General features: G+C 39.6%; 1 protein-coding gene across 2 annotated transcripts in view; it reads right to left on the bottom strand.

The window, feature by feature from the left end:
* Positions 1 to 27,358, bottom strand: part of RASGRF2 (Ras protein specific guanine nucleotide releasing factor 2) — a 112,679-nt gene that overhangs the window by 10,997 nt on the left and 74,324 nt on the right. For both annotated transcript variants that reach the window (XM_027880995.1, XM_027881003.1), the window contains exons 18-19: positions 14,155 to 14,261; positions 4,916 to 5,028 (exon numbers count right to left, since the gene is read on the bottom strand). In XM_027880995.1, the coding sequence (XP_027736796.1) occupies positions 4,916 to 5,028; positions 14,155 to 14,261 (220 nt within the window). The remainder of the gene's footprint in view (positions 1 to 4,915; positions 5,029 to 14,154; positions 14,262 to 27,358) is intronic.

The following is a 27,358-nucleotide window of genomic DNA, read 5'->3' as shown; positions in this document are numbered from 1 at the left end:
TTATCTAGATTTCAAGGGTTAGTAAACAGGGCTCATAAAATCTCAAGCAAAACATACATTGATAGGTTTCAGAACAGATACTGATTTAAAAAAAAAGCTTTTTTACCCTGAAGAGAAACCCTGTCAGTCCACACAACAAAAATCCCATCATGCAAGAAATACCAGCTGCTTTGTTTGATGACTCAAGGCATGAAGCAGCTGAGTATCTCTCATCAACATTTTCCTTGCCATTCATATTCTAAACAGAGCCTCTACCAGAGCTGGCCATGATATCTTGGGAATACAAACCATCCTTTCCTCCTCCTTTAATCTCTGCTGACAAAGGGACTGATTTTCCAAGAAATATTAATGCACATTAATATGTGTACATGCACTCAAAGGCTGGGGTAGTTTGTAAAGAGACCTATTTTTATGCAATACCCTTCAAGGAAATACCAATCAGAAAATACCAATCTTTAGGCTTGGAAAGCATGAACTTTTTTTCATGAATGTTCAAACATTGAATTTAGGGTAAGAAATGCTTGTCCTAGCCTCATCCTGCATTCCTCTGCTTTTCAGAGTTGAGAGTATACTACAAAAACTGAAATGTGGGTAACCCAAGGCCTACAGTGACCACTGACAGGCAACCCAGAATTCTGATAGAATACATGTTTTGATACGCTATGGCCTTTTAGATAAAATGCCTGAAGAAAGCACCTCTTCAGAGCAACAAAAAAAGCCTGTTTTATGACACTCATCTAGCAAACGGGTGAATGACTGTTTTCATGAGGGGCACGTCAACTGGCTCACTCCTTCTTCCCATTTTCATCCTGTCCCAGAGAACCCTTCTGAATGAAAGTTTCATCAAAACTTCTAGTTTTGACATATTTGTGCTTTCATATAAAAAGGATGCTGTCAAAAATCTTCAAAAAATCAATTTCTAACAGCAGTAAAAAAGCCCTTCAATTCCAGGTGGGTAATTTATATTTCTCCTCTAAGTAGTATTAGGTGAAAAGTCTCAATTTAAAAGAAAATCAAAAAGTTGACATCTTTCCAAGGAGGTGAGTGTGTGGCAGTGATGGACTGAGCAGCATTTCTCCAAACCAGATGTTGATAGTGAACCAAGAGAAGGACACAGTACTTGAAAACACTTCCACATCTCTACAAGAATACAGGCTCTAGGTATCTTTAGGGCGTCCAGGGTGGCATTCACAACCTCCCACTGCTTGTGTTCGGCAACTGGGGAAGGAACGATCTCGATCTCTGGAGGAGCAGCCAGGATGCCTAAATTCAGACAATTTTGGTGAAGAGGATCTCCCCCATGATAGGTAGTGACTGTGGAAGGAGTGTTTCATTCCCTACCTGCAGCTTGTTTTGTGATTTCGTTCTTCAGGTACACACAGTGGGTCCCACCACAGAGTTTCTTCCAAGACAGTGCAGACCCTTCACCCTATGGTGATTATAACCTATGGATATCTGAAGGAACTCAACAAGTAATTTTATTCTGTAACAGGCATTCTCTCAACATTCAGAACATTGACATAGTGGCAAGTGATAGAAATTCCCCATCTGATGCAGGAAAAAGTAAAAAATGCTCCAAGAGAATGTGGAGCCTCTTCCTGATGTATCAGCGGAATGCTGGCTTGAAGATAAGCAGTTCTCTGTCAAGAGGAACATGGTCTTGGTTGTCCCTACTTTGACAAATAGTGATCTTTAGAGACAAGCAATACAGAGAACTCTCCCAGTTTTGGGAAGAGCACGTTCAGTGTTTGGCTTGCACACAACCAGCGATGGCACCATGCTGGCAGAACATCAGCAAAATAACAATCCCTGGATCATCAGGTACTCTTTTAGCACTAGATGCAGTACTTTTGTTTTTAGTGGAAGTATAGAAGCAACTTTGCTGTTCAGGCACTAGAAACCTGGTTCATAAATCATAGTCAGACAGAATGGAGGCATGTGGATGTTGTCTCTTCTGCTTTTGTTTGTTTCTCAATTCCTCATGAAATCAGTTCCAGAATTGTACAAGGATCCTTTCAACCTGCTAGAAAAACTAAACACCCTGACAGACACTATTCCTCCATTTTATATTCTGGATTATTGCAAAGTTAAGTTTTCAAAGAACAGCTGGTTTTGTGTCTGAATCCACTGACCAGCTGAGGAGCTGGAGAACCAGAGGGACCCCCCCTTGATAGCCCAATACCTGAGATGGTTCCAGAACTGTGTGTTCAGGCTCCACAGGACAGCAGGTCACTGCTTAGACTAGCAAGTCATTCAGTTTCTTTTAAAGCTTATATATATTCCTATTTTAATAATGTGCAATAAAAATTAATAAATAACATAAATAGATTTAATAAATGAAAAAATAACAAATGCAGAAGAGTAAATGAATGGGCACTCCTGTGTCACTGCCACAGATTTATAGTTACACACAAACAGCATTCATATTATCCCTTATATCCTATAATTCCCTCTTCTCATTTAACTATATAGCATTGCTGAGAGTGTAGTATCTCCAGTGCTTTCCTAAACTGTGGAAGTCACTCTTAATTAACAGACAACCCATTCCCCTGAGGTGATCCAAACACCAAAGCTCCTCCTTCCAGTGAGGGGGTGTGAAAACATATTGAAATTTAATTCAAATTAAAATAGTATTGAAATTTTTGACATCAGATTGTCCAGCATCCATATATGTTTAGCACCACTGCCAGCCTTGAAAAGCAATAAAGGAGCTTTGACAACCAATGTTAGCAAAAGCTAAAGAAAAAAAAGCCTTTTCTTTTCGCCATTTGTCAGCTTTTAAAAATTTAACTTTTTCAGAATTTTCACTTCTTACAGCATTTAATTTTTTTCAAGAGAAATACAGAGTGAAAATTCACAGAATTTCAAGTCTGACAAAAAAGTCTGAAAAATAGAAATATCTGACAAATTGTATTCACTAGTATATAGTGTGCTCAGATACTCAGTAATACGTGCTAGAAGAGAAGAGAGGAGAAACACCACCTCCCATTTCACAGCACAGCAGTAAAAAGACTCATAATTAACACATAAATAGCACGGTCCATTTTTTGATGCAACAACTAATGGAAATTGGCTAATTTAAAATGGGATACAGAAAATTGCTGGCAAACTTGTATGGTAAAGTCCTATAAATATATCCCATTACTGCCAGGAATAGCCAATCCAGGCTTATTTTCTGACATTTTCTTAAGAAGCTGGAAGTCTTAAGGTAATTTTCCCCACTGTGAGCAACCTGACAGAACCTATGTTGTCATACATATTATTAAAATCCATTATCCTCATACTTTTTTGCTCTCTGGCTTGCTGTTTCTTCCAAATAAATACATGAAACGAACTTAATACTCTTACTTGGAAGAGCAACACATGTAGTAGTATTAAAAGGGAGATTTATTTTTATTTATGTAAAAATAAAGGTGCTTTTAACAAGAATTTATAATTGTTTCTTTTTATTTGTTTGACATTCCCCACACACACACTTCACAAGTGAACAACTTTTCAGTCATTTTGTTTTTTCATATATCTGATGGGGAAACCTGTCCAGTGCCCTTAGGAAATTCAGACAACACTACATTTATTGCATTGCTACTGGCTAGCCTTCAGAATACTCACAATATTGTTAAAACAAAGCACATCTTGAATTCATCTGTGTTTTTCATCATATTTTATTTTAATCACTTCTTAGTCCTTAAATGTTTAAAGTGATTTATTTATTTAATCATGGCTTAGCCTTTAAGTGTCTCCTGCTCCTCAGTAATGTAATTCACATGAAAACCAGTGTGTCATAGGTTTCCTTGTTTTAAAGGAAAAAAAAAGAAAATAACGGCTTGGAATTTTTTCCCTTTACCACTGTTAAAGAAAGGTGTTGAGCAAGCGAAGAGGAGGAGATGCCCAGAGTGAGCACATACACAAAAGGACTGGCTAATAGCCCCATATTCCAAGCTGATGGCTTCAGGAGACTGTAGGGGGAAGGGAGTTCTTGTTTTGTTCTTCTGATGACGGCCCTGCAATTTTGCCCTGACTCAGGGAGGGTGTGTGAGAAGAGCTGCAGGGTCATCTTGCTTTTGGCCAAGTCACCCAGCTGCTTTCAGCCCCGGTTCGCCTCTGATCCCTCACGCCCTGCTCTGCCCACGGCCCGGGCCCGCCTCGGAGAAGCCGGTACCAATCTGCAGAGGAACCTTCGAGGGTAAAGGCTGTTGTTCCCCCACCCAACTCCTCCTTCTCCGTGCCGGTGGCAGGTTACAGCCGCTGAGGAGGAAGGCGAGTTCCAGCCAGAGCCTCGGACAGCGGGAGTGCCCCGGGGAATCAGCCCCGTCCTTCTCCTCTCCCGCTCCGAGGGGCCCGTCCGGCCGCGCCCTCACCCGGCCCCACAGAGCCCAACGGCGCCCCCTGCTGGCCGCGGTCGGAGCTGCGCCGGGAGGCGGGAAGGGCTGGACTGTTTTGGTGGGAGTTTGGGGTCGGGGCCGTTGTTTGTTTTCCTGTGCTGTGTTACCTACACACATACATTATTTAGTAAAGAGCTGTTATTTTTCTTTACCACACCTTTTCCACTGGAGCCTCTTAATTTCGGAGTTACAATTGCTTAGAGGGAGGAGCTTGGTTTTCCTCATATCTCACCCTCCTTAGCAAACAATTTTGTCTTGGTAAACTGAGACAGTGGCTATAAAATATTCCCACTTTGCAGGAGTTATTTTCGCTGATACACAAAGACTGAACTCGTGGTTGATGTTCTGCAGTAAAATTTTCTAATACAGATATTTTTATGAATGAAACTTAAAACACAATTTTATGCCTCATAAAATGCTTAGTAATCCTCAAAATTAGATACTCTGGAGAAAACCCAGACCCTGTGAATTCTTTGATACACAGTGCCCTATGTCACGTGCTACAGTTGTGAAATTACTAGAAATGCATTTACCTCAGTATATTTGCAGTAGCTTTCCTTTCTTGTGGAAGAAGGTCAGGGTCTCTCAAAACTTCCTCCAGCAAATTGAACACGTTCATTTTCAGCTCGTTGTTCAGATCAAAATCCTAAAAAGGAAGCCAGTTTTATTTCCTTTTGCCTTCATAATGTTGATTGCTATTAGGTTTGAGAATACTTAAAGAAACCTGGAAAGCTGTTGTAGTGAACAGGCCACAAAATTAGGATGTCCAAAAGGCTGTGATTCATCTCCTTTCTGATCTTTATCTTCTGTGTGGAAGTGGGAAAATCAGTTAGCCTTTCTTTTCCAAAGAAATTCAACAGTGCCCCCAAAATCCTCTCTCTTCTCCTGTGATGACTCTAAAAGCAGAAAAACTAACTGCAGTTCTGGGACCACTGCCTAGTAAGGCAGGACACTGGGATTCCCTTCTTTGTTTTCTTGAGTTTCTCTGCTTAACTGCCTCCCACTCTGGTATTTCTTATCTCATATTCACCCTTCTGGAAAGGTCTACTTTTAGTGGAATACCCAAACTAACAAGCTCATTAAACCAGGCTCGTGCTCTCTGGCACTGCACCTGAAAGCTTCAGCATTTTCATTCCCTCCAAGGCAGACTGCAACCTGACACAGGACTGCAATGCAAGAACAGGAACATGCAACAGCTATTTATGTTAATCTCTGAATTTGGAGAAAATCAGAGAACAGAGTATGAGATGTTCTGTTGCAATAGAATACATAAGCATTAAGGTGGGAACTCGCAAGTGTTGGAGTAGACTCTGGGAATTCTTCTATTTAGCTCAAAGCTAGCCTTTTGATAAGAAAACTGAGCTCAAAACCTTCAGTTGCCTAGTACATCACAGATCTTCCTTTATAATCCACAGTCACTTGCAAGCAAGACCATGTTTGTGGCGAGCGCCAGCTTGTTTCCATGGGAACGGAAGGCACAAAGTTACTGAAAATGGGAAATATTTGGCACCTCGGTGCAAGAGCGTTGTCTTGCATTTTCAAATAATTTGCACAGCCCGTCCTGTTGTGAGAGGCTCCTAACTGACAGGATTTCTGGAGATGTTTGACTCTGGGAAGAACCAGAACCACCCCCGGTGAAGACACACCCTGGGTTTCACTTGAGGGAATGTGAGAGCCTCAGAACTCTTCCAAAGTCACATAGACTAGTGATGCTTAATATGTAAAAGGGCTGAAACACTTAGGGCAAGTAGGAGGAAGTGCCACAGCCTCCCTTACAACACTTTTTGGGAATAGTTACTGCTCAAATGTCAGCACTCAGAAATTAGCTGCCTTGGGCATTTCTCTTCTGTCACAGCATCCCCTTTTCACTACTCAAATATCTTGAAACATACTAGTATCCGAGTCTCTCTCTTCTTTTTTTTTTCTTTTTCCTTTTTTTTTTTTTTTTTAAATGTTTGTCCCTAAGTCAAGGATGTTGAAGATTGGGAAGCCTGCATGCAGTGTTAGGCTTTGGATGGGGTATCAGACGTACAGCTCAAAGCCAAGCAAAAATTATTTCTGGGTACTGCACTGTGTTTGTTTTCTAAATTAATTTCTTAATTTTCTATAGCCACTATCTGAAATGCAGCCACTGTCTGAAATGCCTCCCTTAGGAGCTGCCTTAGCCTGTTTGCAAGAGAAGACAAGAGAATATTTAGGGTATGGAAATGTGACTAATTATTGAAAACATGAGGAATGACACTGCTGTTCACTCCAGTGATTTCAAGAAGAAAACCATTTGAAAAATGGAACTATCAGAATTTAGATAAAGGAGAAACCTTAAGCCTGCATAAGCTTGAGCCACCAGTGTGATTAATATTAGTAATGTCTGCCCTATAGGTCAATGGCAGGCACTGTGTAAAAGAAGTTGGATATCTTTGCTAGATGGGCTACAAAAATATACTAAATAAACAGAAAAGGTGTCCAACACCTGACAAATCTAGCACCCCAATTTAGCACTGTTGGGTAAAATTCTCATGCAAATCACATCAATGTGATTAGGATTTGATCTCCAAGTATGGTTTTCAAACTGCAACTGGTTGATTATTTTCACTGTAAGATATTTTCTCTCAAGATGTCTTGAGATGTTTATTGCTACCAAATTTATGACCAAAAAAGTGTAGAACTTTAGAAGTTATTTCATTTGCAAATAGGATGGGGAAGCCTCACCTATGATTATCAAAATTCAGCAAAACCAAAGCATTTCCAGGTTTTGCATGTTTATAAGGTCATTCTTAGAGTAACGAAAATTAATACACTGCTCATTAATACTAAAACTTGTTTTACTCTCCACAAGAAAGCAGTCCTGGAATCACTGGGAAACTCACATTGTTGGTATTCTTTCTTTAAAGTAATGTGCCATCTGCTTCTAATAATGTGATAAGAAAAAAATATATGGAAAAAAGTGAGATTCAGAAGAAAACCAGAGAGAGAATTCTTTTTCTGTTGAAGTTCATTATCTAAGGCATACAGAGATTCCAGTGTGATGAGCAATATATGAAAAAATCTAGGGAAATCACTGCCCTAGTACATGTACTTAACATATGTAGGAAGGTTAACTTAAGAATTATACAAACACCAAAATACTTAGCAACAAAGTATAATTTATAAATAAATAATTCTAAATACATGCAGATTATATCTATGTATTACAGGTGCTATATATGAATATATACTAATATATTACATATATATCTGTTTATAGTATAGGACACATAGGTAGCTATATATAGGTGTAGATAGATGGTACTCATGTGTATCATACCTATACATATAATTTTAGACCACTTTTGTGACTTTTAGTTGCAATTCATGCATCGCAAAAGGCATACAGTCAGTCAACCACTCAAGTGTCCAGCAGGTACATTTCAACTTGACGATGGTCTAGTCCTTCATGAAAGGGCACAAGGATTTGTAATCGCTGGCCAGAAGAAAAGAGATTGCAGCAGAGGAAGCAGAAAGCAACAAAAAACCCCACACTGTAGCCATGCTAAAGTGTCCTTTTTTAACTAGAAACAGTAGACTTACTATCGGTGGTTCGTTCAGAGTATGTATATTCAAGATTTGACATAAACTCAGTGAAATCCCAAAAGCATTTCCTCCCCTCTTTCTTTAAATCTTTCTAAGTGGGAGGCAACATTCTCCATCTAAACAGAGTGGTATCTGCTCTCATGCCAGAGTAACCAGATAATTGTTTCAATGGCATCACTCTAGTGACTCCTAATCTTGTACACAGCAGATCAAACACTATCAAAGTAAAGTGAAGTTGCTCCACTGCTGCAGTCCTCTACAACTCTATTTAATTTTGCAACGCAAACCCACACTTCAGCTATTAGTACACACAACTGTGCTGAGGAAAATCTTCCTAAATTCACCTGCAACAAAACATTTACACTGGTGAAAGGCAGAAATAAAAATTATTACAACTGGTTATCAGGAAAATTCATCCCTGAGCTTGAAGTAAGCCTGGCTTACTTCAAGCAACAAGAGAAGGACAACAGCATTGTCTTCCAGTTAGTTTCAAGTGGAAAGAATGGGGAGAATGGGGAAGAATGTCAGTCCTGGTTCTACCGGATCAGTGTTTGCCTGTCACTCCTGATGGAGTATAATCAGGTTAAAAGTACAAGGTACATGAACAGAACGACTAACTCCCAGCACATACAACACAGAGCTCTCCTCATCCAGGCACTGTGTAATGATGAAATACACAAGAAGCCTTGAGAGGAGAGTCCAGCCACCATGTATGGTCAGATTAAAGCACTCAGGACAGATAGGAAATGTGACATCCCTGCCTCTGAGTCCTGGGATGCAGCACATTCCTGAAGGACCTCAGTGGGGAGGGACCTGTCAGGCTCCAGCAGAAGTGGGTGCAGAGAACTGTTAATTAGTTTGACTGACTGCAGGCTCGGCTCCTGGTTCTGGGGGTGACTCACGTTCCCTGAAGGGTCGTGGTATAGCAAACCCTTATGCTCCTGCAACATTTTGACAGAGCACAGCAGCAATTAAGTGTATTATTATTCACTGCACAAGTTCAGACAAACTAGATTTCCTGGCCAAGAGCTGGGAGGCTCACTCCAGGTTCCCCTGCTCTGCCTCTCTGTGGTGCAACCCCTCTGACTCTTCATAGTTTGTATCATGATGTCTGTCTGTTTCAGACAGAACCCCAGAAATTTCTTTGCTGTTTCAAGGCAGGGGTCACAGATCCTAGGGAGCATTCATTTGAAATGTAGTTAAAATACAGCCCATCTTGCTAAGTGTGGTGCAAGTGCAATTTGTTCACATTTCTATAAAAAACTTACTGTAAATCTGCTGTATTATCTTATTCATCATTTTACATCCATAAACATGAGATAAGTGGGGCTCGTATAGAGGATTTTGTATCTACTTTTTTTTTATTCCAATGAAATGGAATAAAAAATAGAATTGGCCAACTGATGTGCACTAAAACTATTTCTACCTAATCAAAATTATCTTTGCTTGGACAATTGTCTGTACACAGGTGTTCTTCCTAATCCCTAAGTGCTATCAATAACTACCTCTGCAAATCCTTCTGTTGAAAACTCACCACAGCTTTGCTGGTATGACCAAGAGAATGACCTGTAGTAGGTAATCCATAGCTGGAGCCAGGCAAGCATCGGGCACAAGATCATGACCTACACTCTCAAAATTCAAGCCATGGTCCTCCTCCCAGGTCTTGTGGTCACTCCGTAGCTCGCTGTCACTGTCTGGCACCCAGAGAGGTTGTGACAGAACTAAGATTTGCCAGCTCATTCCAGCTGTGCTTCTAAGGGAAACAAGGCTGCTAGACCTCACTGGGATAATGAAAGTCATACTGAGACTTTCTCCCCTTGGCCTCCTTTTGCCTTCCAAATTTCCACCTCCGCAGGAGCCAGTGAGAGTTCTATCCTCATGAGCCCTTTCTGTCCCCATCAACACTGTCTTCACAATGATTCTCTGCCTTGTCACTTGTGTTTTCATTGTTTACAACAGGAGAATCCTACGCTGTTCCTCTCAATTACATTTCAAAACCAAAATGTAAACAGGAACACTCTCCTGTTATTTTGGGCAAAAATAAAGGTTTGTTGGCTTGCAGGTGGCTGAATGAAAAAAAAAAAAAAAAAGGAGGGATATGCAATGAAAAGAACAAAAATGTACAGAAAACAATCTGGAATATCTAAAGCCACCTTTCATGCCGTGCTGATTCTGGCAGAGGAGTAACACAGGTTTGATTACTCTTGCTCAGGGTGTAAAAACAGAAGAACGTGTCACATCATCTGGGGATGTTTTTTTCCCCAAATATTTATCAGTGCCTTGCATGCTCATGGGGATATTAATTAATTCCTTCTGCCCTCCAGAAAGGGTTGCAGATATGGCACTACTACCACCATACATTTTCTTGAAATTTAAATGAGGCTTCTACAGTGTATGACCCAAGTTTTAAAAATAATGAATTCTTTTTCTAAGCATTGCTTTGCATGATTTCAAGATAACAAAACTGCTTTTTGAAAGCACATCCTCACTGAATAGGCTGATTTGTTAATTTTAATGATTCTGTTTCCTGGTCACAGACAATTTTACATATTAAATGCTCAGATAAATTTAAACAAAAATGAAGCTGATTTTGACACAGTGACAAAAGAGCACAGGAAGGTAATTGATTCCATAGCCCAGCAAAGACCTTCCAAACCCTGGCCAAAGATTTTCTAGAGCAAAGTGAGTAAAAACAAGGCTCTGAACCATTTGTTTGCACAATTCCTCCATCCCTGGGGTCATGCACCACCCTGACCCATTGCTATTACACACAGAGCAGCAGCAGAAACAAGACAAGGGCTCCAGAGGGATGGATGGAGGGCAGGGAATAATGAAGTGGGATGATATATGTAAGAGCCCTTTAGCAGATGATTGCATATGAGTCTCTTTACGTTGCACCAGAGCACAACAGATCAGGACAATAATTTAGGCAGACTTGTACATGTCACTGGTGAATCAGAGAGCACCAAGACAGAGTCAGTTGTGCTGCAGAATTATTCTCAAACAGCAACACTAAGCACATCTGCAGTAGCATCTCACACCCAAAAAAGGAGAAATAAAGCAAGCTCTACTCCTCATGTCTGTTGTCGTTGCTTCTCTTTGCATCTAGTGATAAGGAAGTGGCATTTTGGCAGAAAATAACTGTGTAGTAGGTCACGTTTCATAGTGGTGCAGGCCAGTGATGACCACAAGGATGGTGTCCCCAGGGACCAGTGCTGGGTCCAGTCCTGTTTAACATCTTTGTTGATGATCTGGATGAGGGGATTGAGTCCACCATTAGTAAACTTGCAGATGACACCAAGCTGGGGGGAAGTGTTGATCTGCTGGAAGGTAGGTGGGCTCTGCAGAGGGACCTGGATAGACTGGAGAGTTTGGCTGATTCCAACAGGATGAAGTTCAACAAGGCCAAGTGCTGGGTCCTGCACTTTGGCCACAAAACCCCCCTGCATCACTACAGGCTGGGCACAGAGTGGCTGGAGAGCAGCCAGGCAGAAAGGGACCTGGGAGTTTGGATTGACAGGAGGCTGAACATGAGCCAGCAGTGTGCCCAGGTGGCCAAGAAGGCCAATGGCATCCTGGCCTGGATCAGGAACAGTGTGGCCAGCAGGAGCAGGGAAGTGATCCTTCCCCTGTACTCAGCACTGGTGAGGCCACACCTTGAGTATTGTGTTCAGCTCTGGGCCCCTCAGTTCAGGAAGGACATTGAGGTGCTGGAGCGGGTCCAGAGAAGAGCAACGAGGCTGGTGAAGGGACTTGAGCACAAGTCCTGTGAGGAGAGGCTGAGGGAGCTGGGGTTGTTTAGTCTGGAGAAGAGGAGGCTCAGGGGTGACCTCATCACTCTCTACAATTCCCTGAAAGGAGGTTGTAACCAGGTGGGGTTCGGTCTCTTTTCCCAGGCAACTGTCAGTAAGACAATAGGGCATGATCTCAAGCTCTGCCAGGGGAGGTTTAGGTTAGATATTAGGAAGAAATTCTTTACAGAGGGAGTAATTAGGCACTGGAACAATCTGCCCAGGGAAGTGGTGGCTTCTCCGTCCCTGGAGGTTTTTAAGATGAGACTGGATGTGGCACTTAGTGCTATGGTCTAGTAACTGTGGTGATAGTGGACCAAGGGTTAGACTTGATGATCTCAGAGGTCCTTTCCAATCTAGCTGATTATATGATTCTGTGATTCAAATGTAGTAGTCATGGAATCATAGACTTGTGGAATGGTTTGGGTTGGAAGGGACATTAAAAGTCATTTTGTTCCTGTCATGGCAGTTCCACTAGACCAGATTGATGAGTAGCCAGAGAACAAAGCAAATACCTCAAAATGTATGGAAGTTTTTTGCAGGTCTGTTGCTCTTCAAAAATTTTAATGCTTATATTGCTTTGTCCTTTTGGAAATTGAGTAAGCATTTTTTCAGCGGACACTGGTCACTCAGGGTTCTTTGGTTTGCAGTTTGTGTTGTTATTGTAAAATAAGCTCAGAGCTCCTGCTCTCCCAGGACTACCCATTTTTACTGCCAACATTTCACACTTTTTGGCCACACAGCAATTTTTCACTTGTCTTCCTTGAAGCAGTCCTGTCCCATAATTTTCTGGCATGAACTAGACAGTCTTTTCTGGTTTGCTTAGGTCTACTGTCCTTTCTCTCTCACTAGTCTCGCAAGTAAACAACACAAAATACTCATTACAGATTCTGTTGCTGCAGCATTTCTAATTTGTCACACCAAAGCCCTTGCATTTTAAAATATTTAAAATTTTTAAATATTTAATTTTAATTTTTTAAAATATTTATTTAAATATTTTAAATATTTGCTACACTGGAATAACGGAAAAAATAAAACCAGTGGGAGACTAGGGAGTCCAGGTAATAGCCTCCCCTTTGAAAACAGACAGTGTTGAACTATTAATCATTATCTTTGTCCTCTTCATATTTCTAAAAGAATCGTATTAGTAAATGTTACACAAAGGTGCAAAAGTATTCAGGAGAATGTTACATTTTTGCATACCATGGGTACTTTTGAAACAGAAAAAGAGAACACTTGTATTTTTAAGGAGAGAAAGTGTAGTTTTGGTAAATTACCACAATGTAGAGTATGCTTGCACTCTTCATAGGTTACTTTTTACTTATAAAAGAGAATCATCACAACTCAATCAGGATCAACTCTGAAATGTAAACTTCAGTGAAACTAGTTGTAAATGTTGCTTAATGTAGATTAAAGTCTGATGACTCCTAGTATTTTCACAATCACATAAATTTACCATCTTTTATTTAGCACAGCAGTTATTTAATGGGCACTGTGGCAGGAACACAGCGAGTACAGAACAGTAACACTGAATTGTAATAACAGACTGCTGCCACTCCTGTTATAGCTCAAGATGGGCTTGATTCTGATTTTGATTTTAATTTTAATTTAATAGGTAGTCAAACAAAACTTGGTGTACATAGGCTGTTTCCAGTAACTCAAAATGTTTAATCACTCCCATGATACCAAGAGAGGTTTTATTAATCTCTTCTGGGCTGTTCAGCTTTTCAAACAATTTTCCCACTTACACATCTCTTACTTACTTCATTCTCTAGGAAACAACCTCTATGAAAATTAAGCCCGTTACATGGGAAAAAGGGAATTGATTTCACATCAGACAGTTTGACATGGGTACATTTAGCTCTCGAGATGAAGTATTCTTTATTATTAGCATGTATTAACAAGGCAGTTGGTATATTGCTTGCAAAGTGCCCTCACTTTTTCCTTCCTTCCTTGCTTCCCTTCTTTCCTCTCTCCCTCCCCCCCTCCCTGCCTTTTCCTTCCTTGCTTCCCTTCCTTCTCTTTCATCCTTCTCTCCCACTTTGTCTTCTTCCCTCCTTTGTTTCTTTCAACAATTTCCCTGGTATCTTCTGCACGTATGCCAAATTCTTCCAACATTTTTCCCACCTGGCATCTTAAAGGACGTTTCGATCTATGAAATTCCACCAACCACTCAGATTCCTTCCCTTCCCTCCTCTGCAAACAATTTTATATTTACAAATCAGACCCACAGTCCCATCATGGTTTACAGAGGAGACCAATGTGAAGAACTGGTGACTCTTTCCACTCACAACAAATAAATAAATAAGTATCTGTATGAGAACACAAGAAGCTTAACACGGTCAAATCAACTCAGCCAAGCTGCTACTGTGACAAATCAATCCAGAGTATGTGTTTGAAGGGGAGAATACCTGTGAGTGCTTAGAGACCCAGTGTCGCAGGACGTTGAGGACACGGTTCGTGGCCGCTCTGCGTATGATGAACTCCTTGTCACACGTGCGCTCGGAGTTGTTAAATCCTGGGTAGGAAAAAAAACACACTTTGGAGTTCGTGGAGGTGGAAAAAAATCAAATAGGGTGTGAGTAACTTTGATAAACTCAAAGCTTACAGAATATCTGTGTGCAATAAGAGGAGAAGTGCCTCCTAGGCTGTGAAACGTGGCCATTTAAACTGATGAAATTCTGCAAGATCAGTAGAACACAAGATCAGCAGAATACAGCCTTGCCCATTGTAATACAGACTAATGCAGACACCTCCTTGGGTCAGCATTCAGTTTTAGAAAGATGAAGAATAATAGGCTGTGTCACTAAATATCAAGGTCTCCCTTCAGCATGGAAGAAACAAAACAAAATTTATAAAGAAATAAAGTGAATTTAAAAAAAAAAAAAAAAAAAAAAGTTGTTTGTTGGTTTTCCCGTATGGAAGAATTTTACAGTAAGAACCAGGACTAGACCAAAAATAGGCCTGCAATCATGCAAATTACAGAAAGTATGTATGATTTACAAAAGGGAAACAGGGGAAGAGAGTAGTTTAAACAGAGAGGAGAAAAACATCAAAATAACAAATCTTCCTTCGTAAGAGCAGTACTGTACAGGCTCTAATAATGAACACTGTTCAGATAAGTTATTTGGTTTTTTTACCACTGGGATGACAGGAAGGTGGGAAGGTATATGGAAAGCACATTTACAGTCACTGCTACCTGAAAACAAACACATGCCAACTGCAGCATTTCCCCAAACATCTTTTAAAGACAACTTTTTTTTTTTTTCCCCCCCAGGTCAGCAATATTTACTTATGAAGAAATAGTTTTAAAAACAAACAAGGAACTTCCTCCCTACATTCACATTATCTCTTCTTTCTCTTTTCATTCTGCTGCAGCTTTAACACAAATAAAATCTGTATGATAAAATTATGATTACACTACTTTAATGTCAATAAAATTGGTACATTAAACCCTGAATTTCTTTTAGAAACTGGTAACTCTGAAGATATACAAAGTTTACATTTTTAAAATGAGAAGTTTACGTTTTTAAAACTTTCTGTTAGATTTGATCTTACACTATGCTCTCCATTTCACTCGGTGCAGAGACCAGTAACAGCCGGAAATATCTTTCCATGTGACCAGTACTTTACTATTTTTTTGGCACAAAAGCTGTTTGAGAGCCCGTGTATTATTATAAATAGCAAAGGCAGATTAAACTTCTATTTATTCTGTGATAAACCCATTGGAGGTATTCTAAAGGCAAGTCTTAGTTTTGCTCTATTTTCAGTGAAGACAATCCAGAAAATCCAAATTGCTGCTCTACATTTTTGGAAAGATGAGCAAGAAAGGAAATGTTTAACTGCAGCCTTACATCTATTACTACCAGTTAGACCCCAACCCTCAAAAGTATTAACTACACTTATGCTCACGGGCATTTTTTAAACCGTGGCATATTACAACTGTGGGTGACATCTAAGATTCAATATCAAAGAAAGTTTCACAGTGAAGCATTTTCAGGAGTTTCACTGCCTATAAAGAGAAAAATAAAGAAAATCTCTGAGGCTTTTCTGAGTAAAAGGTAACACAGGCAAAATTTTGTGTGTTAATTTTCTATGCCTTTCACAGTTAACCTATTGCAGAAGCAGTTAGGAATACACATTATAAACTGTTCAATTAGTCACTTAATTGCAGCAGTGAAAGTCAAAATGAAAATTACATATTAAAGCAGTAATGTCTTTATCAAGGTAACATTAAGGAAACGAAGTTTCAGTGAGCTAGAAGGAAAAGAGAGAGATGCCTACAGAGAGTTTCCAGTTAGCTGCAAAAAGAATAAAATGAGGAAAGAGAAAAATTAAAGCCTCCAGAGATCACTTCAGCAAAATTTTACGGTCCTCAGAATTTCATCAGTTTTTAAGTAGTAATTAGCTTGTTCCAGAGAATGAGCAACACATTCATTCTGATCCATATTCTCAGTACTTAATGTTGATGCCTCAAACCTGTAAATGGAGATCTTCAGTGATGTAAGAAAAGAACTCAGGTGAACACAGATGCACATGTGAACTTAACTCTGGGAGGGTGATTCATTGCGTATTTTCAGGTGTAAGACTTCAAATAAATCAGCAAAATGCATTTTTTTTTTCAAAATAAAACTGGAAATCTACTAACTCCATTCTGATCTCATTCTTAAATACCAAACAACTCAGAAAGATGGGATATGTTTCCTTCTTCGTAAAGCATTTATAATGTATTGTTCTTTATACAAACAAAAAATAATTCAAAAATCCTCAAGCAACATTCACTGTCCAAGACTTAACCCTGCAGATTCATTTTGAAGAAAATATTTATGACATTTTCTTGTGGAAGGGGAAAGGAGTGGAAAACCCACTGTTCTCTGACTTAAGAGTCCTCCCATGTGGATGCCTGGCTTTACCCCAAGGTTTTACATCAAGGTTTTACCTCAGGACTTGTTTTGAGTAACAGCAGAACCCAGGTGGGTGACAGATTCAACAGCTTTAGCATCAGCTCAAGAGAGTTTGGTTGAAGACAGAGCTGAAGAATAATACAGGAAGTCCTTGGACCTTCCTGAGGCAGTTGGATTTTTTCACTAAAACTATAGAGTCACCACTTTTACCTATTCACCTATATATCAGAAGACTATATAAGTGTAAAGGTATCAGATATGTACCAGCAAATCTATTCAAAACTAAAGAAAAGTTGGTCAATATTAAAGGTGAAAGCAAAAGAAATCTCTAGTTCTGACAGACACTGAGCAGATCTTTTCATTAACCAGAAGTTGAAGACATTTAAGAGAAAACTACTCAAGGACTGTGAAATTGCTCAGAAGGTGTTAATTTCAGGGATTTACAAAACTCAGAGAAAAACAGAAAAAATGTAATATGAAAAAAAGTAAGATAAGTAAGTATTGTTACTTTTTGGTCTTCTAACTTTGACAAAAAGCTCTACAGAAAATCCCAATAAAAACTTACCGCCCCAGCTGCATTAATGTAGAAGCAGAAACATGCAAAACCAAGTCCATCGCTACCACTGGTTTTGGTCCTTGTAACTTTCAAAGCCACATGGATTTTGGGACAGAAACTGCAAAGGGGATGACCATGGAATAGGATTTGGTGAGGCCACTACAGACGTTCTCCAAGTAGCATAAATGGACTTTAACGGTGCCACTGGTGTTCCCAGCACTTTCCCACTGCAAATTCCTCCTAATGGTTCAGTTTACTGCTGCTCATCCCTCCTCTCTCTCCCCATCTAATCCCCTCCTAATACCCCTCCAAACAAAAACCTGATCCACCATGACATCTGCAGCAATTCCACGTACACAGACCACTCATTCATGCATATTTCAGAATGCACAACCTGACTGGTTCTGAAGGTTCATGTCACCACTGATGGATAACTCATGTGTCACCTGCTGTCTACACTGCTAAAGATGTCCACAGAGTAGAGCTGTGAGCCAATGCTCAGCCGCTGATTTGCAAGTAACAAGGATTCCATCACACCTCTGACAACATCTTTGACAACATCTTTGACAACATCCTTCCAAACAGGTTCCACTAACCATTTAGTAGTGCTGCATATACTCTGTTACTCCCCATGTACTTTTCCCACCTATTCTGGGGCTAGGAGCAGTTTTTAACTCTGCTTATAAAGTCCCTGGCATAGTATTGGTCCTGTCTCTGACTTGCCTTGGAGGCACTTTTAGATACCTAGGCTATAAATCTGTGTGGTTTGAAACATTACAAAATAGAATCATAGAGTCACAGAATCATTTAGGTTGGCTCTAAGATCATCAGGTCCAACCACTCCCCCAGCACTGCCAAGGCCACCACTAACCCATGTCCCCAGGTGCCATATCCACATGGCTTTTAAATCCCTCCAGGGATGGCCACTCTACCCCTGCCCTGGGCAGCTGTGCCAGGGCTGGACAGCTCTTTTGTGAAGGAATTTTTCCTGCTATCTAATTTAAGCCTCCCCTGCCACTCCTTGAGGCCATTTCCTCTCATCTTGTCCCCTGTTCTCTAGGAGCAGAGTCCGATCCCCCTCTGCCTCCACCCTCCTGTCAAGGGATTGTAAAGAGTGAGAAGGTCCCCACCGAGCCTCTTTTTCTCCAGGTTAAGCTCCCTCAGTCCTCTCCACTTCATTGTAAATCTGAAAGTGCACATTGACAGCAAATAATTAATTTAATTAGGATTCTGGATGGACCTGCCCACATCCAGACCCCACAACAGAATAACCTGAAGCACTCCATGGTAAATATCCTTTCCTCTACTGAAGGAAACAATCTTTCCACATTAGAAATATCAGCAGTATTTCTAATCATTAATCATCATAGTGGGCAGCTGCTTCAGTGAGTGTTGCTTTCAAGTAATGTTTTTCACCCTTATCTCTTGAGATTAATATATACTGCTTCCACAAATAGTATCTGCACATAATGGTGATGCAGAACTTGCACCACAGGCTATCAAACATGACATTAACCTGCCAGCATTCCTAGTCTCACTAAAATACCTCTTTCAGTATTATTTAAGCACTCTGGTCACATACTTGTCTTCAGATTATGTTATGCAAAATGCATTTCCACCTTCACATGTTTTTCTTATGTGAACTTTAATAAAAAACCTAATATTTTTACAGCTTCTGCTATCATCAAACTTTAAAAAAATAGGTGCTGAATAGACATAGATCTCACCACCTGTGGACAAAACCAGATTAAATTATAGCAATACCTTATACATAAGACCAGTGCATATTTCAGTGGTAGATGTCATTATGTACTCCATTCATAAGGAAAAGTGATGCCTACAGGTAGGATGTGACAGTGATTCCACCTTTGGAACTTCTGCACTCGGGACCAGATCCAAAAATCTCATCACATGTCAGTGTGAGAAAGAGAGCAGACCCTCCTCAAAAGCTACTAACAAGTCCCTATAGCAAAATCCTGCCCTGCTTTTTCTTGTTCTACTGGACAAACACAACTCTATCAGCAATTTACATTATCTCACCTTTAAAATCCACCTCACCCAAAAGGAATGTTTGTGTTACGTTAAATTCTGCACTGGAAACTTTAAAGAAATTAAACATGAGCATTTGCTTTTCTGTTTCGCTCAAGATGTCAAAAATTCTCACTCTACTTACACCAACTGTATTCTCTGCATTTTGTATTTCTGCATCTAGTGAAAGGTGCCCTGCCCATAGCAGGAGGGTGGAACGGGATGGTCTTTAAGATTATTTCCAACCCAATCCATTCTATGAGTCCAAGTTTCTGGTGTCTTTTCCAGCAAAAAAACTCTTAATTTCAGAAGTAGATTTGATGTGTTAGTTTCAATGAACTACCTTGAAATTGCGCACTGAAGCTGTGCTAGCACCTAACATGGGAGAAAATTGCACTCTAGCCTTTGGGGAGGTCCCAGCAAAGCCCAGACTCTCAAGGAGGTGGAAGAAGAACATTCATGGCTCACCAGACAGATGACAAATAATCAAAAAGAGTCTCAAACAGAATTCTCCATCATGTGGGATTTTTTTTCTTTCTTCTGATAAATATGCTCAAGGGTTGTAGGCCAGTTTCACGATTCAGCCTGGCTTGAATCCAGAAAGCTTAGGCTTAGGAAACATCAGTACTACTTTCTGACCTCAATAAATACAGACCCCAGGCCTGGAGCAGAACAGTTTTCATCCACAGATTAAAACTGAAAAAGCCTCTCTAATATACGCAGGACTAAAGAAAAGCCTTTCCAATACATAAGCAGCCTAAAAAAACTAATTTTATTTTTTTCTTTGATATATCTAAAAAGTTTTCATGTTTACAGATACCCATCTTTATTGGTCACACATTCTCAAGCAAATAAGCGGGTTTCACACATTTTACACTTAAGTGACAGAGAATATCTTAATGTTGATAAGAAACCTAAACTACCAGTGATTCTACCTTCATTTCTTTAATTATGATATCAGGTTGTCATAAATTAGCCAGCTGAAGAATGGCAGATCAGGAAAATAAAACCGTATTAAATGAGATGAAAAGAAGCGCGAAGATGATGAGATCCCATTCACTGCATAGAGCACAGCATATTTGATCAATAACACAGTCCTTCCTTTTTTTTTTGTTATTGTTAAATGATCTTAGAGGTCCTTCCCAACCTAAACCATTCTGTCGTTTTCTGTATAACCAATCTGAGGCCTGAAAACAGGAGGCATAGTATTGAGCCGTAACATTTTGTCTGCCTCAGTTTATAGGAGTGGAATATTTAACTGTTCACTTTGTCAGGCTTTGAGTTTGTTTCACAAAGGGGTTATAAACTCACAGAGTCAGAAATGACTACTGAAACCCAGAAGAAATCCAGAGTACAACACATTTCAGGCATTTAATTTCACTTTCACTGGTCCTTGGGACATATGAAATCATTTTGTTCTAGGAAATATGCCACTGAAAATCCCTGCTGTAACCACCCACGTCAGAAATAATTCCAAGTATGTATTTGATTCTTCCGCCTAAAGCCTCTGCCACAAATACTATCTAACTATCAAATGAAGTCAAGGGATTATAGTCTTAGTAAAGTAAATCCCATGGACTCACATGCACCAGCTGATGTACAACAGTGTAACACAGATAGAATTGTAGTGAGTGTGTTTAATTTCTGCAAAATATTTAAGGGAAAGGTTGTCAAACTATTTTTAAATGACCCTTGCTTTAGAAAGGCTTTTTCTAATCAGAGAAATATAAAGAACACAGCAGTGAGATAAAGCAGTCATGTCACGATTATGTGAACTTGAACTAAATCAAGCAGTCTAAAAATATATCAGTCCAGCAAAACAATTTGAGTTTAATGGATGGGAGAAAAAGGCAAGTGGCTAAAGAATACTTTCAAGATCAAGATACTATTTTCTCTCCTCACAGTAACACCAAGGTTGCTCTGACAATGATGATAATCTATGAGATTATGTGTTTATAACATGACTACTACAAAGAATAAAATTATTCCTTTTAACCCAAAGAAATATTCAGACCTGAAAATTTGTCATTTAAAAGTCCTAAAAAAAAAAAGGGTTACTGCTATAGGTATAACTAGCACACTCTATTGAGATTTCTGGGGTTTCAATGGAGATATTCTCTCAGGAGACAACATCAGATTCTCACTCTAGAAAAAGAAACCTTTAAAGAATGAAGACTGAAAACATACTTGCAGTTACAAGTTATACAACTTCTTATTAAAAATCAGTAACTCAGAGTAAAAAACCACAAATAATCTGCATTTTTAAAAGCTAAAATTCAGCAACAGTACATCATATTCTTTTCTTCTTTTGGCAACAGCAAGGAGACAGAAAAAGGAGTCAATGTCATCACCAAATCAAATTCTAAATTTTGGTACACCCGTATACATCTTCAAAATCATATTTCTTTGCACACAAAGAGCTGTTTGTGTGTGCATGCATGTGTAAACTTCCAGTGTAAATTTTTCTAGTGAAATCTTAGGCAAAACCACCCAAATCTTGTGCCTTTATTTATAGAGGTATCTCAAGGAAAGAACAGATCCTGAATTTCAAAGGCTGTTGCTGCCAATTGTGTTTTCAGATTTCAGAATATCATGATAAATGTGCAATGTGACAGCAGAACTTTTTCCTATGACTTATATAAAAGAACTATTGGGAATGACTGGCAAAGAATAAAAGCCTTTTTGAACAGCCTTCCTTAACAATTATATTGGTGACACTTTAGCATACCGCAGACACCTTCTTTTTTTACTGCAGCAACGTCTGAATTATCTTCCATGAACAATTACAAGAATGGCAACACTGCAGCTGGCATTTCTTTGAATTTATTAATCAGTCAAGTGTGTTTGCCTGTGTTCCTGCTATGTCTCCTGCTTCAGGGAGCATATAAGCAATTTTTAACCTGCTGATGTATTTCTACATTGCAAGTGGTCCCTGGCTCTTGATTTCCTTAATTACACATCATCTAAACTCAAGACTTGCTCTGCCATCAGTATGAAGAATGTAGCAGACCTTTATGGCATAATGCTCACAGTCTCTTCAAGAAATATTCAAAGTAAGCTTTCAGACCTTCAAAATGCTTCGTGTTGCCCTACCACAAAGAAAGACTTAAAATAAAGTCAATGTGCAGCTAGAAAGAGAAAATTACCAAAAAAGTGGCTTTTGAAATTTTACCTTTGGTTCCTCTGGGCTTTTTAAGTTAAAAGAAGTAGTTCATGAAATTATTCATGTTATTTTTAATGTTAATAGGAATAAAGGTTAAATGGAAAGGAGGCGATAATTGCAAAGAGCCAAATGTATCATTTTTCAGACCATCTGTGAACGGGTAGTTGACTGTTAGGCAAAATAAAAATTGGCAGGATGCATAACACGCACCAAAAAATCTCTGAACAAAACATCCATCTCACAAGCAGCTTCCAGACCATTTAGGACTGGGCCAGAATGGAAGCCTAAACAAATATTAATGATTCAAGCAACACTTAGGCTCAAGGGGAAAAATGAAAAAAAAAAAAGAAAAGGAAGCAAAAAAAAAAACATCCTAAAACTTCTCTACCCATCCCATACACAGCACTCCAGCTGCCTGGGACTGAGTGCAATAGTTCAGGAAACAAAGACTTCACAAATCTGTAACTCCGGAAATGTCCTGAGAGAATGCTTATTTCCTTAGCTCCTCTAACAAACTAGAATAAGACAGTCATTCAAAATAAAGGAATACATAAGTGGGACATCATAAACTTTCACTAAACGGAACAAAATAAAATTGCCATTTTCCCATTTCTTAACTCCCAGGGCAGGGATCACATGAGACAAATTATCTTTCATTTTCAAGCCACTGTTTTAACACAAAACTATTGCTCTACGAAAAATGCAAGGGAAAATTCAACTCATTTTGAACATCACAGCATTAGACTTGGTCACTCTGCTTTGGCAACATCACCTGATAACCCCCCAGCCTCAGGAAAGAGTCACGGCTGGGTCTAAAACAGGGGGGTTTTGTCACAAGACCTTTTTTCAGTGAAGAACAGTGTCAGTTGTGGAGTAACTCAATGAGTATTTCCCACTTGGAGTTTTTTAATTAAAATGGGAGCTCTAAGGAAGTTCAATGTTCAGGTCTCAATGCTTATCACACCTCTATGCAGAAGTCGGTCTGGCAATCTCATCAAAATGTGTTTCCAAGAGGGAACAAGTACTCACTTTCCCTGTTCCTGACTAGAACCATTAGTCAAACAAAAATGACAAGTTAAAAAATCTTGGTTGTCCTGAATAAAAGACCAGAGGACTTTAACAAATCCTACACTAACTCTTTTCTTTCTGGAAACTAAATATCTTAGATCCCTGACAGAAAGGGGGGACTGGTGAGGGTCAGAATACAAGCAGGATTCATAAGCATGGCATGATTTGATAGCACCTTGTACCTCTGACATGAGTCAGGTGCCCTCAAATTCAACCTTGGAGTTCCATGTGGGAACCCATGACCTGAATATGCACAGTTAAAATTACGATCTTCTTCCAATTGCTTAGAAATAGTCTCATCTCAATCATTACTGGGATATCACCATCACAATTGCTTTATTTTTGGTCTGGATCCAAAATGAAGAAGTTCCACAAAGCTTTTCCAGTACAGGGAGTGAGAAGTCATAATCCAGAAAATTCCTGGAGTGCAAAATTACTAACAGTGAAGTTTATGGCATTACACTGGATATCAACTAGAAAAAGATACACATTTTCTGGTTTTGCTTTAGACACAGATACTTATGTACAAACTCAGGAGGAAATATACACCTTTCCAAAGGTCAGCATGTAACCACTGATGCAGTTGGAAGCATTTCGGTCAGCACAGAAGTGGATTAGACAGCTAGCCAAATAAAATAGAATCTAGCTCAACATCAAATCAGATATTGTTTGCTTGCCTTTCACACAGCATTCATCATACCAAGGAAATCTCTGTCTGACTGTCCTCTCACAGTGAAAAAAAGAAAGCAAAAATTTCCCCTACAAGCCCTGCTTTGTTCCAATCTTTACCAAATTCCTACTAACTCAGCTGCATACTCAAGAAGTCCTGTCTCAGGAAACTTAATGGTGTAATGCCACCATTCAGAATTGGGGAAATACTCCCTGAATAGCATATCTGATATCCCTGAATGCAGAACTACATACTCTGTATGCAGGACGGTGACAACTGAGGAAATACTGCATCTGTTTAAAGCGTAATGAATATTTTTACATGGTTTCCATCTCGAGGACCAACAGGACCCCACTGGGAGGGCATGCCTGCATTATTTTGCATGTGCAGCCCCCGTGGCCCCTCCTGGCACAGCCACGCCCGGCACACAGACCCACCGGAGAGCACACGGGGCCCTACATCATTTGGCACAAGCTGCATCGTTCCATTACTCCAATTAGTGCTTCTGCCAGAACAAACATAACAAAAATATTGTCACACTGGGAGCTGGCGAGTTGTTCAAAAGACTGTGGAGCAGCTCCACTGGTCACTACCCAAAATAAGCCAAGCAGCTCTCCCTGAAATCTTCTGTGAAACTTTCTCATTGTAATTTTTATCTTTGAAAATAAGCAGTCAGCCTTAATCAAGCTGTGACTGATTTATCAGAATGGAAAGCCCCACACTGTGGCTCTCTGTGAAACATGAATTACTACTTTCAGCGAATTTCCATCCCTCTAATATTGTGCCAGTAAGAAAACAAGGGTAAAATGTGTCAGACTAAGAGCTCACAGGAGCCACCTGGCTCAGCTTCAGCCCTTATGTAGCTTTCCGCAGATCTGTCGTTCCAGAAACCATACCTGTAATTTACAAAAGTCCATCTAGACTTGCTATTGCTGTTACTGTTGGCGTATGTTACAGCACCTCCAAGAAGATGAGGACTTTCCATGTTCATTCCAGTGGCTCCTGAAGCTGACACTTTCATGAAAGTATTTCCACACTGTTTATCCTCAACTGCACTCAGCTGCTCTAAAATTGAGGTTTGGCAGTTTTTCATCACAGAAAGTACAGAAAGGGCCTACAGAGTTTCATCCCAGGCAGTGATCAAGAATACAATAATAGCCAAGTCAAAATAAAGTAGACATTTACACTGCAAAAGGTTTTACACTTCCCTTTGTGCATTTTTTCCATCACCTACACATACTACTAATGCACTAAAAATCAGTGGTAAGAAGCATATGTCTAACTTTTTTTAGAAAGTTTTAGATTAAGAAAGGAACTCGATCTCTCCATAGACAGTGACATGATGACAGGACCATCAGTCCAGAATTCACAGGCTCTAATAAATGCTTTGTCAACAGAGAGAAATAGGCAGGGGAACATGTGGCAGAGGCACCAGAAGGTACCTTTGAGAGCCCAGGTGTATTGAACTAGCTCTGAAGGAGATGCCACTTTAATTTAGCACCTGCAGCAAATGAAGGGAGCAGGGTTTGCACTGACTTCAGGGAGAATCTGCTGCAGGTGCAAAGGATGGTCTGATTTCCTCTGCAGGCAGACTGTGATAGCTATGGAAAACTCGACGATGCCAGAAAACAGTCTGATAAACAGTCAGATCAGTTCTGCTAGCCTAAAACCGAGGGCAATTTAGAGTAATATTGCTTCTTTGTGAAAAGAGAAGAAGCTGGTTGTGCTATCCCCATGTAAGAAATGATCAGCAGGCTCTTTGTTTGGGACATCTTTGGAAATGTGATTTCATAAGGTACCAGTTGCAAAATGCAGAAGTTTCAGGAAAAATTCTCTCTCCTGAACAATACTAAGGTAAATAACTCAAGCCAAAAGTAATTTAGCACTAGAGATATGTTCACTCAGTTAACTGAAAGGGATAGTATAGATGCGATTCATTTCTGTGTAAATGCTTCAAAGCTCCATGCTGTCATTTTAATTGCTCCCTTAAATCACTAAAATTAGAGAGATTAAACCTATCTTGCCTTCCTGCCAGCATGGGGTACTTTTTCCTATGTGTAAATCGTATTTGCCAGAGATATTCACCCAAAGACACTTTTTTTTCCTTATTTCTTTCTCCTTGTCTCCTCGTCTCCTCTCCCTCTAACATGCGGTTTAAAAAACAAATGCTTGCACTAAAGAAGCTGTGCCCTCCTGCCAACCCCAAGCTCCCATTCCACTCCCATCCTCTTCCATAATGTCACCTTGTTCTTGTGAGAAATAGAACATTCTCTACAGTGCAGACCAACACCCTGGAAGAGGTGGAGGTGAAGGAGAAGAAGGAGGAGGAGTATGAGGAGGAAGGCAGCTTTGAAGCGTGCTGGAAATACAATGTACCCAGCTAAAATCTGGTGACAGAGCTGTTGAAATAAAGCTGCTGGGTTCATTCATTAGGGAACAGCTTGTTTGGTTGATTGAAGTACTTGCTTCTTGTGTAAGATTTATTTTTCATATTGGGAGCTTCTCAAAGTTCTTTTAATCTATCTGTCTCAAATATTTAAAAAAAATACCTAAGATCAGTTTAGTTCTTGAATTCAAGACTTGTCAAAACAATCCCCTTGAAGCCCATGTTCAGCAGAACCATTTCAAAAAACTACTGATTTTAGAATTAACTATTTTTATTCACGTTGTGTTAGATATCCTTATCAGACAACAAATTTGTGTGTTTGTTAAGCTTACGTAGGCACTGTTAACAAAAATGGCATTGTTTTGTTAATTTGGCTTCATCCATACAACTATTCAGTGATTTTAAGCAAAACTTGAATCTGTTCTACTCACACAGAACACCTTCATAATTTATGAGTATTAACAAGGGCCTGCACAGAGAGCAGTTTCAGTAAATGAACATCAAAACGTGTTTTTTTCTTTAAAAACCAGTGCATGATATCTTGCTGATCCTGACACAGTGCTCTCATTCTGTGCATAACATACATAAATCAAAAGGAGGAAAAAAACCCCAAATAATAACCTGTTTGAAAGAATTGTGCAAAAAATAAATCAGCGAAATTTCCAAGTTCTACAAAGCCACAGCTGAAAGAAATAGTTTTCCACATAAATTGTTTTTTTATCCAGTGCTAGGGTTTGTATGGGTGCTGTGTAGATTTTATGCTGTTACTTAACTCCTGCAACATCTGTAAGATTTTTGCAGCTAAATTACAAGTGATTGGTGAGTATTTTGGCAGGAGGT

The sequence above is a fragment of the Empidonax traillii genome, unplaced genomic scaffold (assembly GCF_003031625.1).
Source record: "Empidonax traillii isolate 1590-97213 ecotype Southwest subspecies unplaced genomic scaffold, ASM303162v1 scaffold6:size4315531, whole genome shotgun sequence".
In the NCBI taxonomy this organism is placed as follows: domain Eukaryota; kingdom Metazoa; phylum Chordata; class Aves; order Passeriformes; family Tyrannidae; genus Empidonax; species Empidonax traillii.
This window is presented reverse-complemented; position numbering and strand designations above follow the sequence as displayed.